This window comes from Mastigoproctus giganteus, chromosome 11 (genome assembly GCF_048544385.1).
Source record: "Mastigoproctus giganteus isolate SK-2022 chromosome 11, ASM4854438v1, whole genome shotgun sequence".
Lineage (NCBI taxonomy): Eukaryota > Metazoa > Arthropoda > Arachnida > Uropygi > Thelyphonidae > Mastigoproctus > Mastigoproctus giganteus.
Genome location: NC_143585.1, coordinates 77660450 through 77673754, shown reverse-complemented (window position 1 = coordinate 77673754; position 13305 = coordinate 77660450). Strand labels below are relative to the sequence as shown.

At 36.9% G+C, this 13305-nt stretch overlaps 1 protein-coding gene across 2 annotated transcripts in view; it reads right to left on the bottom strand.

Annotated features, from left to right (window-relative positions):
• LOC150078156 (mannan-binding lectin serine protease 1-like) overlaps positions 1–6551 on the bottom strand; it is a 116222-nt gene extending 109671 nt beyond the window's left edge. For both annotated transcript variants that reach the window (XM_090385311.1, XM_090385312.1), the window contains exon 1: positions 6280–6551. In XM_090385311.1, the coding sequence (XP_090241437.1) occupies positions 6280–6398 (119 nt within the window). In that variant the 5' untranslated portion in view covers positions 6399–6551. The remainder of the gene's footprint in view (positions 1–6279) is intronic.
• Positions 6552–13305: the final 6754 nt, after the last annotated feature.

Below are 13305 nucleotides of genomic sequence, written 5' to 3'. Positions count from 1 at the left end.
GTGAGCTGGGATCCAAAAAGGTATTGCTGGTTTTCTTTAATTTTTCTCAGAAGAGCTCTGATTTGGTTTAGGATAGGGTTTGTTGGTGGCTCCTGTTTCTTTCTTTCTTTTTTTTTTTTTTTTTTTTTGTTATTACTGTAGTTGGAAACCAGACATTTGGTTTCCAAACATTGTAACTTACCAAACTGCTGAATGGCACCAGGTCGGTAACTTACAATGTACTCTTCACCAATCTTCTCTATATTATTTCCAACAGGTCCCTATTTTTCTGAAAAGATGGTTTTTTAAACTTATTCCGGATTATAATGGAACAATCAGCTATTTGTCTCTACCTATAGAAAACTTCCTGTATGTCATTCAGGGAGCCCCATTCCTTATGCAGGCTCTGAATGGATTAATTAAGCTAAATGCTATTAGCATCCTTACTCTAGCATTATGAGGGTGGATGATGGAAAAATGTCGGAAGTTTTGTTTTTTTTTTTTTCCTTTGGCTAATGCTGTGTAATAAGCTTGCATAATTTGTCAATACTGATATCAATCTATCCCAGCAGCCTGTCTAGACAGTTCCGAGTATCTCATATTAAACTGCATATTTGCTCACAAGTCCACTTCACTCTCACTTATCTTAATTTTGGTACTGTCCAAGTGGTATGTTACTCTTATCCATATGCAAAACCTTGCATTTTTCTATTGTTATGCCCATTTCTCAGCCCATCCGAATTATTTATCTTGCTCTTGTTGAAGTGGCATATCCTGATTACTATAATTAACCATTCTGTCCACCTTTGTATTATCAGCAAAATTAGACATTAAACTCGAAATGCCAGTATCATTAATAAACATTAGATACAGTAAGGGTCTGTGGCAAACCCCGAAATTTTTTTTTCCGGGTTGGAGGTCTCATAGTTTCCACATTGTTTTTACAATATGTTAACGGTTTTACAAGCATTAACAGGTTATAGTCCAATTATAATATATAAAACAAGACATACCTAAGGCCTCTCATTCCCCATGTGGGTGCACCTCTGTTAAGTGGCGAACAATGAACCCCACTCAGTTTTATGGGAAACCATAAAAATTAATCCATTAACAGCAGTGCACATTTACAATTCTTTTTCTCTCCCTGGCTACAATCACTTACCATCCCTTCATCCATGGTAGTAATGCTACATTGTTCCGATTTATATTACAATCATTCATGTTCTGTATTAAAAGCTTTATCTGAAATCTAAGTAAAGAATGTCAAAATTATTGTTTAGTGATTATTACAGAGCAGTAACAGATTTAGTAGTGGACAAATGATGCAAGAAAGCAAGCTTATACAGAATCAGCCAAAAAAAAAAAAAAATCCCGTTTCACCTATCCATCCCCTTCGATAGTTTATGTAGTTCTTCCTTGAATTTATTCAAACTATCCACTTCCACAGCAACGATGGAAGCTTGTTCCAGTAATCGGTAAACGGGTGGTTGGTTGCTGGAACAAGCAATTAACCAACGACTTAGAAGTTATAACGCAGAGTTTGTTGAAATAAAAACAAAAACAACTTCAATATTATGATAGCGTGTTTTTTCTAGAACTGCCGGATCTGCATTAATGGGACATTAACTGAATGGTTATGAGGATTCATTGAAAGAAATTTAGCTGAAACTTCACATTTTGGCGAACTTAGTACAATTAGCGAAAGGAAAAGTTCGAAGAAGAGTTTGAATTCATTGAATTTTCCTAGCTGCTCATTTTTCATTTTACTAATCTTTTTATGAAATAGCGAGCTCCTTCAATAACAACATCACGTGTTCACACCATGCGATATAAAGCAGGTGGGCAAAGATGAAGGGGCGCTCTATGTGTGCATATCAGTGCGCGAATGGGCAAGATGAAAAAGTTCAGTAACTGAAAGCGGCATGTTAATCTCCGCCAAATGAGACAGTTTGAATAACTGGAAAACTGAAGGTGCGTTGTACCTCCAATGTACCGAGTTTAGCCCCAACTTTAAACCTCCTCATTCTTGCAGGCCACGGATTGCTGAATGACAAATTATTACATCGATTTAAACTCTCAGATACAGTCTCTTCCTCTACGATGAACTAACAAATCATTATTCACCACATGTTCTTTTTAACTGCTCTCTCTACATCTTCGGCATCCCCTATCTTCTCTGGTTGCTAACTTAGCCAGAGCTGTTTACCAGATGAAATTTCTGCTTGCCAATGTAACTAACAATTCTGCTTCTAATCAATCTACTTAAGACTTGCTGCTAATCCTGCTCTTGTATTAAATTACGTTTATTATTGTTCCTTAAATTTTTCTCTGTTATATTACTATTTCTCTTAATCCTGTATCTGATTTTTTCCTTTGCTGCTTTATCTTGAGACGTGGTTTGTTTGTTAGACTCTTGTGAAGGTACCACTGATTGTACTGAATGGTACGGATTGCTGACATTTATTTACACTTCACAAACATAACACTATACTCATTCTGGCCTTTACAGAGTTTATCATCGCATTGTATCACGGCGGAGTTGGTCTAATGTTTAGGAACACGTCTACATATGGTCAAATAATAACATCTATTCAGCGGTAATCCTGTGGTCAGAAACAGCTTGTTAAAGCGAGAGGCCAATGGAAGCTGAAAAGACTTATGCAGGATAACAAACAGGCTACAGTCAGTCAAATAATAACCCAGTACAGTGGTAACTAATGCCTCCTTGGCCACCAACAGTGGTAACCAAAGAGGCACTTTAGAATGCACAACCCATTGTACCTTGTCACGGATGAGATATCGCAGCCGACGACAACGGGTTTGACGAATCCCGATTCCTGCTGTTTCACGCTGATGAGAAGAACATGGGTCCTCCTATAAGCATAAAAATGAACCCATCCTGTCAGGCTAGCAGTATCGGTGTAATGGTATGGTGAGTGTTTTCTGTGCACATTAGGGTCCCTTGATACCAGCGGAGCAATATTTGGATGCCACTGGTTATCTGCAATTTTTTTCTGACCAGACGCATCCCTTCCTGGCTGCAGTGCATCCATCTATGAATGGGTTCTTCCAACGGTATAATGTGGCATGTTACAAGGCAAGAATCGTACAGAACTGGTCTTAGGAACATGAAAGTAAATTCAGCTTACTGTGATAGCTTCTCGTCATCAGCTATCCCTGACTGAGGACCTGTGTGATGAGTTGGAACGGAACAAGCTATTTGGAGTATAGCTCTGCAACCAACCAATGTGCAACAATTGTGGAAAGCAATTTAGTCAACATCAGTGGCAGCTCCAGAGAGCGTTTCTAGGGGGGGGGGACGATATAACAGCGATGATGCATATGACTGACAGTAATTGAAAATAATATTGAAGTATTTTCTCCAATTTACTCCGACTCTTGGGGTGCGCGATGGCCTCTTCTGGTTCTGCAACTGATCAACATTAAAAAAAAATAAATACATTTTCTGTTTATACTCCGGCACGACAACCAAGTCAGTAGAGTTTACAATAATTGGCCAATACAAATATTTTATCGTATTTAGTAGTCACGGGCTTGAACCCCGGTCCACTCAAGGAACGCGTGCTATGCACTCTCGCTCCTGACCACACTTTCGACATCTTTGAGTCCATGCCACGGCGTATCCAGGTTGTTACGTGGGCCAAACCTACTTATTGACCTACTCGTTATTAAGTAGGTGTACCTAATAAAGTTTCCACTCAGTGTAATATAGCAATATGCTCCTTTCTTATTCGTAGTAAGAATTTTAGCGAACCTGTTATATAACATATATTGCTTTTTTGTTGTTATTTATTGCAAAAATACTTCTTTGAAATATAAATTATTACTCTTTGATGTGTTGACAATTTCATTCATCATTATGCTCTACCCTACCTCCTACTTTGGTTAAAATAGAATACGTACAAGCTTAGTATTCCGTAACCAAGAACCGGAACTTGCCTGCTATTTTTGTTTGCCGACTGTGCTCCCTTTCTCAGATCTGCCATAGAATAGTTAAATAAGTCGAACACAATCTTCCTTAGCAGAGCCATGTTGTGATTCCCTTATAATTCCATTCCAGCCAAGATGATCCTGTATTACGTTCATAATCAAGAACTCCATAATTATTAACCACAGACGCAAAAAAATCCTAGTTAAGTTACTGGTATATACAAAAAATAAAAAATTAAATTAAATTAAATAAATAAATAAAATGAAATATGTAGAAATAGGCAGAGTTCGAAAATAAATATGGCAACGCACAGTGCGTGCAAATTAAAACAGAAATCAACAGATATTTTTATATTGGATTTTATCTATCATAAAAAAAGGCTGGCTCTGCAGTTTGAGACGCCTAATGCAAAATTAAGAGACTGGCAGTTAATTTTGAAGGGGCATTATTTTTATTTTATTTGTTTATAAAACAAATAAAATAAAAATATTTACACAAAAAACATGATTACACAAAAATTTGGTCTAATTATAAACTGATCTTATAATCGTTATGTAAGATAAAGACTATAAGATCAGTTTATAATTAATATTAGTTTATAATTAAGATTCTGTAACCTCTATATACAAGAGTTGTAGAGGCGAAGTTTTATAGAACAGTTATAACCGAAGCGAAAATTTTCATGGACAGCACTCGTACGTTTTACCAGTATTAATTAAGCTTTAGTTATAAATATTTACCAGTATTAATAAGCTTTGGTTATAACTATTTACAAGTATTAATAAGCTTTGGTTATAACTATTTACCAGTATTGAGCTGGGTTTTTTTTTTTTTTTTTTTGGTTAATGCTGTGTAATAAGCTTGCATCTTTTGCCAATACTGATACCAATCTGTCCCAATGTTTGCAGTTTTCAGACATTATTATTATGGACACTGCCTTGTTAGGCGTGTTGAACAAACATTCTACAGTCACCTAGTCATAGAATCAATCCCCACCCACTGGAATTTCCTGAGCATGTCATTGCCAGTATAAAAACAAGGAAAGTTTTTATTTAGATTAGGCCATTAATTTCATTGGCCCTTAAGCAAATTGGAAAATTAAGTTTTAAGGTATTTTCCGATTAATTAGTGAAAATTAATTGCGTCACAGTCACAAGCACTAGGTGGCATTACTGTTATAGTACGTGTACATCTCAATCCTGATCCACCCCCCAAAAAAAGTTACACCTAAGGTGGTTGCTGCATGTATCTATCACTCCGATACTCGAGAAAGAGATTTATGAACACTGATTTCCTGCATCCCCTGATAACACGTGAACAGGGCCAGTCTTTGGAGAAAGGAGATTATTATTGTTATTATCCATATGGTGCAAGGAAGCCTGAGGCTTATGTTGCACCAGCCAAAAAAAAATTTTCCAAGTTACCCTGAGAGAGACAGAGAGAGAGAGAGAGAGAGAGAGAGAGAGAGAGAGAGAGAGAGAGAGAGAGAGAGAGGAGGGTGAATCACCAAGAAAGAGAAGAATGATGATGATATTCACCTCAGGACCCAATGTGTGCCAAGCCCATACGCACCAGATGTGCGCCCCTGGAGTTATGCATGCATTGGGAGCATTTAATTTTGCTGTAAAGTAAAATGGGCTCCAAATACAGTACTAACAAAAGAAAATCCCTCAATTCAGCCAAGGGTGATGGGCCAAACTTTAATTCTCTCACCCGGGGTCCCCTGAACTGTGAGAAGACCGGCCTTGCACGTGAATACCTCAAAATGCAGTAATAATTTTGTAGTCTTTATCATATAAACTTATCTGACTTCATGTGTCGAATATCCTATTTATATCGAATATAAATAGAAAATTTATTGTATCATATTTACCTGAAAAATGAGAATTAGATCCCACACCCTATACGCGATACTATAATTTATATTTTAGACACAATTTTTATTTATATGTGCATAAAAAAACAAAACTTTTGTTCTTCAATGGTGGTATTATAAATGTGGTTCAGCAGAAGATGGAGAGATGCTAAATTAATTCAAGTAAAATAAAATAAAAATACGGCAGGTAAGTTTTATTACGTATAAAATTATATTTTCTATATATAACCATATAAAAATTATATTTTTAAATAGCTAAACATTTTAAATTTTATCTTCTATATTAAACGTAAACAACAGATTTTGTAAATCATGGTGTTTTTTTTTTTTTTTTTTTCTTCTTCTTCCTTCCATACGTACATTTTTTTGTATATTATTCGTTTATGTCGTTCTAGAAAATTGTGTTCACTACAAATAACAAGATAGAGAGAAAAAGTCACCAGCACGTGTAAAGAAGTGAAGGTTAACTTACTTTGACCTTCCGTTAGCTGTATGCCATGCGACTAAAGCGACCCCTGCCACAAGGACGAAACAAGTGACTGTCAGAGCTGTAGAAGATTTACGAAAACTGTTACAGGTAGTAAGTTCCATCACAAATTAAAAAAACTGCAACGCAAACTTCAAGGAGACAGACACGCGCAGACGCTGTCGGTAATAAAAGGAAAGTATAAATCCACTCGGTGCTTTTACTAGGATGGTTACTATTGGCCTTACGCTCAGTAGCGCGACCTGTTCCCTGATGGCGAAACAATGCCTTAAAGGTGTGCATAACCTGCCTGTCGAGCTTCGGTAGTCACCGCCAAGTACCAATGAATTGGTCTACGCTGACGCAGTTCCTGTGATGTAGCAAAATAAATTATTCCATTTACGGAAAATGTTTACGTTTTCTGCTCATTAGGAAACAGAATTCCTAGAATCACGATTATGTTGAAACAGCTGCCCAACTGCGGCTTTTATCTGCGATACAGTCAATCGTTTGAGTGTGGTGACCTGCGGTTTAAAAGTGATCAATAACGAATAAATAAGCTTAGTTAATTGAACAAAATTTCATGTTTGTCTAAACGTTTCGATTTAAAGACACATGAAATTCCATTTAGTTAACCAAGGTGAGAGCCAGTAGCTTGGCTACCCTTTTTCGGGCCCGGAGGCAAAATGTTCGGGCCCCTACTTAAAATTGCAAAAACAGGAGACAGCCAAAGACGCCGGTCCCCTAAAGACGCCGGTCCCCTAAAGGGAGGCAATTGTCTTGCCTGCCTACATAATAGCTACGCCACTGGTGAGAGCTTATTGAAAGCGAAAAATATACCAAAACATTTAGATCACAAATTTATGTTTCTTTCAGAACTGTTGGGGGCTCGAAATAAAAAAATAAAATAAATAAATAATAATAATAATAAATGTACGAATCGACGATCGTCAGGATAATCGAACATGAGGCAGTTACTGCGCAATGTGAAATTACTGATGCATATTAAGAATCGGAACGTTCCGGTGGATTCTTATCCATTCAGAACACTCAGATACTTGTTTGTAATAATTTAACTAACAATCATTTGCTTGGGAGAGCAGGGTTTGGGGGGAGAACGGGTAAAGGAGAATCGAGGAGTTAAACCAGTATTAATCTTCTCAACTGATAAGTCATGATTTAGTGTATTTTAAAAATATCCAAATATATTATTAATACAGTATAATATATATTTCATGATCAACTTTAACAAACAGAAACGAACAGACTTCTCTTCTCAAACTATTGTCCGGAAACTCCTGGTGATCCTTAGAATAATAATGTATGAAACGGAATTCGTTATCAGTATTTTGAGCATAGAAAGAACATTGTTTAGCGTGGGGGTCAGTGAACAGCTTTTCAGCCTAATAGGCGGAATTTGAGATCCTCTCTAACCGTACTTTGAACACATGAGATCTAGTCATCACACGTGTTAAAAGTACGGATCGCGGTACGGGTTCGATCTCCGACAAGGCTTTACATAGCCAGCGAAAAATTAAGTTATTTTTCGAGGACAACGCCATGAATTTAACCAACCCTTTCTTTATCCTTCGTATGGGATCTGACAAATTCCCAGTGTGTCCCTTCGACATAAACGATCTGTAGATACATAATTGCCTTGCAAAAGTGGTTTTAGATATTCTTTCTTTTCCCCAATTGACTGTGGTGCTGAATCTAAAAGAAGTACAGAACAGGAGGTGGGTATGCCCCAGGAACTAACGCCGTTAATTTTTTTTTCTCCTTCCCTACCGAACACAACTTCATGGTAATGCAAATATGCCTCTGTCTCACTCAAAAAATGTTTCCTGTACATGTAAAGTAAATACAATACAAGATGTAAAAATTATTTCGGAAAAGTATCATAACAATAAAAAAAAATTACCTTATTTTCTTTATTAATTTATAACTTATAATTATTTATAATCTTAATTTATATATATTTTATTGACGTTTATATTTAATTTTTTTTTTTTAATTCTCACAAAATCCTCTCCTGCCCATTTATATCGCACTGCATTATCTCGTTGTGAATACTTTCTCCTTCCACATGATAATCCACAGCCGTTTATGAGAGGATTATGACTTTTCGCACAGTTTCTCTCTCTCTCTCTCTCTCTCTCTCTCTCTCTCTCTCTCTCTCTCTCTCTCTCCAGTCCTACTTACATCTATTGGATCACTTTGTCCCTCACCAAATGCTCAAACGAATACACGAAATCGAAGGTGACCTCAAAATTTGCTACCAACCGCCCTTGCAGAAAACACACCTGATGATGTGCTTTCTGTAAGGAAAGCCCTACGCCACCCAGTCATGCATCGAAAACAGGTAGATGACTTTCATCAACCGGTGAAATACCACCACTTTGCTTATTGGAGGCTTGAAGTGGTGAAACCCATGTTTAAAATAAATAAATTTTCTGTTTATACTCCGGCACGACAACCAAGTCAGTATAGAAGGTTTATTATATAGACGATTTACAATAAATCGTCAATACAAATATTTATCGTATTTAGTAGTCACGGGCTTGAACCCCGGTCCACTCAAGGAACGCGTGCTATGCACTGTCGCTCCTGACCACTGGGCTACGTCAGGCCTAGTCTCTAGAGCAAAGTTTCCGGCATCCCCCTCCCCCCATACTTCTCTTTCAACCCATGCACGGTACTAAGTACTATAGATTTTGATACCTTTCGTGTTTGTGGTTTTCATAAAAAAAAAACACCAAAATCATCACTGTCTGATTCTAAACAGAACTACGTAACACTGTTCATGTGATGGCGAAGCACCAATACTCTATCATTCGCCCACAGCCATCTTATATCAGGCCAGACCATGGCTTTTTCACAATGAGGATACATCATAAATGATTTCAACCACCGGGCAGATCTTGTCAGTGATCACAGACACCAAACCTTTCAATTGCCCTGGAACTCTTTTATAGATGCTCGCACAGAGCACGAACAGTGAAATCTGGCCATGCACTCTACTCAACATCGGAGAGCCCCAGGATCGAGATGTTGAGCTCCCATTAGTCATGCCTTTTTTCCTTCTGAACTGCGTGGCCAGCTTCATGTATCTTTATCTTGTTCTTCTCTTACTATGTATATATCAAATTAATTTGTCTATTTTAACCCATTCTCCTAACATTCTGTTTTTAAACGTTGTCTATGTTAACCTTTTTTTTTTTAAATATTTATCGTTTAGTTTGTAGGTTTTTTTTGTTACTTCCGAATGATCTGTGTAATCCTTATTTAAAAGCTCCTAGCCATGTGCCCGTGAAAGTCTTTGCATTACCATTAAACTGATGATGTTCGAATTATACACTTAGTAAATTTATCTAGGTAGTAGTAGTAGTAGTAGTAGTGGCATGTGATGCAAGAAAGCAAATGTATGAGCTTATGCAGCATCAGCCAAAAAAAAAAAAAAAAAAAAAAATCACACCATTCCCTCCAAATGCCTGTCCAGTTCCTCCTTAAATTTATTCAACCTATCAACTTCCACAACGACAGATGGAAGTTTGTTCCAGCAATTAAGGTGTATAATTGAACGTTTTGTAATTCAGCACACTACTTCACAGTAGCGATAGACATAGTCGAATGATTGCAAATCGAGAGTTTCAACAATGGAATGATTACAAATTGAGAGTTTCAACAATCGAAATAATGGAATAACTACTAATCATCCGAATAATATAATCGAATGACGTTCGATTATACCATTCAAATTATATAATTGAATGATTTTTTTTTTTTTTCCATAATGAAATAATTTGTCATAAGCGAGTGATTTGCTGTGATCGAACTAAACCAATAATTTGCTATGATCGAAAAAACCGATTATACCCGTCACTACTTGACAGTGTAATACCTATTGTGTCGATATCAATTTCATGTAGGATTATAAAATGTGTTAAATTAATCCCATTGGTATCATTTCTTGTGCACTATATACTTTAAAAAGGCATAGCAATGCCAGGAAAGAGATTGTTCGTAAAAGTAATTTCTAGCCATCATGCATAGACCTGACTTCGGAATCGGGCTGTGCTGTCTACATTCAATCAACGTAGTGAGGGAAAAGCCAGTTGGTAAAAAGCACGAGACCCGGAGCAAAGCGTGCGCGAACTAAACAGCTAAACGAGAAAAAAAAAAAAAAAAAAAGATGTTATAATTTATAATTTAGAATGAAAAAAAATATATTATAATTTATAATATATAATTTAGAATGGTTGCCATCACAGATAATCCATACTCCATCTACTGGCCAGATTACACATGCACTCATACCAACTCACATATACCAACTAGAGGAATACACATACAATAAATAAATACATACTCAAACAGTGCCGGATCAAGGTATTTTCGTGCCCCGGACAGAAAGATTTTTCGTTTCCCCCTTTACTAATATTTTTTGTTTTATCATGATTTGTAAAATTTGGCGCCCCTTAAGGAATAGCGCCCTGGGCAAGGGCCCTGCTAGCTCGTGTCTTCATCCGGCACTGCTCAAATACATACAACACATGATAAAATTTATGCTCTGCTCTGCTCTTGTAAATCAGCCTTTTGGAAGACGAAATAAAACAAAGTAAGTATCCTAATTTCCTTGGTAGGTTAACCACGGGCACGATTTCTGCTTGTTCACCTATATATCCGTTGTTGTCAGGACTACGTCGATACTTTTAAGCACCTGGATTAAGGAATCAAGAAAATACCATCTAACCCGTCGCCACGATATGAAAAGGTTGAAGTAATACTGTTCCTTTTGTGGACCGTAAGAGCTGGCTTCTGGATGCAATCACTTCCAAGCTTTCATGTTAGCCCAGCCTTGAACACTGAAGTAGTAAAAAGAAGAGGTAAATCACGCACGTTTGTTTTCTAGCAGGGGAATGATCGAAATTTAATATACGCAAAACAAACACAGGAACAAGAGTGACATGAAAAGGAGGCAATTTCTATTCTAAATTTACTGAGTTAAAATACGTTCTAGAACTGGAACGCCCTTTTAAAATCGCGTTTCGACACGAGCCAGGTAAAAAAAAAAATAGGTGGGGGCCCGGTTTCTTCTCTCCCGTTCCCCTTTTTCCATACCACCGTTATAGAGTGTGTGTGCACATTTTTTTGGAAGATGACCTCAGATTATTGTGGCAACTGTCGTATTGAAAAATCACGCAAACCGGGGAAGAACTGCTCAATTAAAGGAATCCTACTTCTCAAATGGGCGCAAACACATATACAATTTAAAACGCGTATGGGGCTCTTTTAGATAAGTAATTTAAACCTAAAAAATCAAGACTACGCCTCTACCTCAGAAGTAAATTCTGAATACAGTTTGGTTGATGAATGTAAACAACGGATTTCGATGTTGCAATCGTGATACAATGTGTCCGTTTAAATGATTTCATCTGAGAAAAGTTGTATAGATTTCCTTGCTCCATTCAGGAGTTCATCGTGACTGATGCCAACTGGACGTCAGAGAAACATTTCCAGTAGTTGAGGGGGAAGTAACGCTCAGTGGGAACTCCTTTAATGGCAGACAACTTTTAAATGCTTCAGTGATAATCTGTTTACTGTATTAGCAGGAAACGTTGAATGGTAAATATCTGGATATAAATAAACTATAAATCCGGTTTCTTGCAGGAAGTGATAAATGTAATTTTCCGATTAATAGATGTGCCAAGAGATGAGTCAATATAATAACCATATATTGGTAGTTCCTCTGTTCAGTTTGGTAATTGTACATGAAATGAAAGCACAGAAAAAAAAAAAAAAAAAAAGATGATCTCTTATTTTGAACATAAGATAATAAATATTTCCTGATCCGTGGCATAGGAAATTCAGTGTCTGAAATGCATGCTGTATTTTGAATTACATATACAGTTTATGTAATTCTAAAACACAATAAAACAAGCCTGGTTTACCTATCGTGAACTTCTGATCGGAACACCAGTATTTGTTCCAATTTACTCAGTCTATGGGGTAGGGGCAATCCTCCTTTCTCGATCCGCATTGACTGGGAGTGATTCAAAGAGAATTTCGTATGTGACTTGTGCAAGCAGAAAAGAGTATACTGAAACATAAGGTAATTTGGACTTCATCCAGGAAGCTCAAGCGACCCTGGCGGAGTCCAGCCAGAGAATAATGGCTTACATCCTAATGGTGGTGGCAGGCAACGTAGGGTCGCACTAGGGGCACTGCAGACAAGTAGTCAGAGAAATACACATGGCATTTACAGAGTTCTGTATACTTCACAAGAGTACTGATGGTACAGTTGTAGGAGGCCCTTATCCTAAATACTATGCCCTATGAAACATAAGGTAAGTAATATCGACCATTGTATGACATATATTTCAACTTGTAGCAATACTTTGAAGGTCGGTCAGTCATCTACGTGCTAGCTGTCATTGTGAATTGGAGTATCATACGTGTTACTGCATGTCAACTTAAAATTTCCTTACCATGATTTTGAGCCAAAAATTAATATCAAACTTTGTGTGAAGTTAAACAAATTTGAAAGCGAGACACTTCAAATGTTAAAAGAAGCTTATGGGCCAATCCTTGTGCCCTGCACATATTTTAAGGACCCTAAAAATAAAGTCGTGGGGTCTTGCCCAACATTAATTACATTGATCCGGAGGTCCTGCAAACTTGAAGCCTCAGGACAAAGTGTCACCTCACCATGGTAAATCCACTTTTGCTTATGGGTATAAAGTAACGTCAAGTGCAAAAGTTTTTGACCGACACAAAAAGTTTAAAGAAGGTAGAGATGATCTTTATGATGTTGATAAATGAACAGGTTGTCTAATCAACCATGAAACAAGTAAAAATGTTGAAAGAGGTCAGGTATTTGATTTTTTCAGATAAATGATTAACTGTGAGAATGATGGCTGAAGAGTTAAATTTACATTAAAAAAAAAAAAAAAGACTGCGAAAGAAACTTGAAAAAAAAATAGCAAAGATTGTTTCACACATTTTGAGTGGTAAATAGCTTCAAAAGAAGTG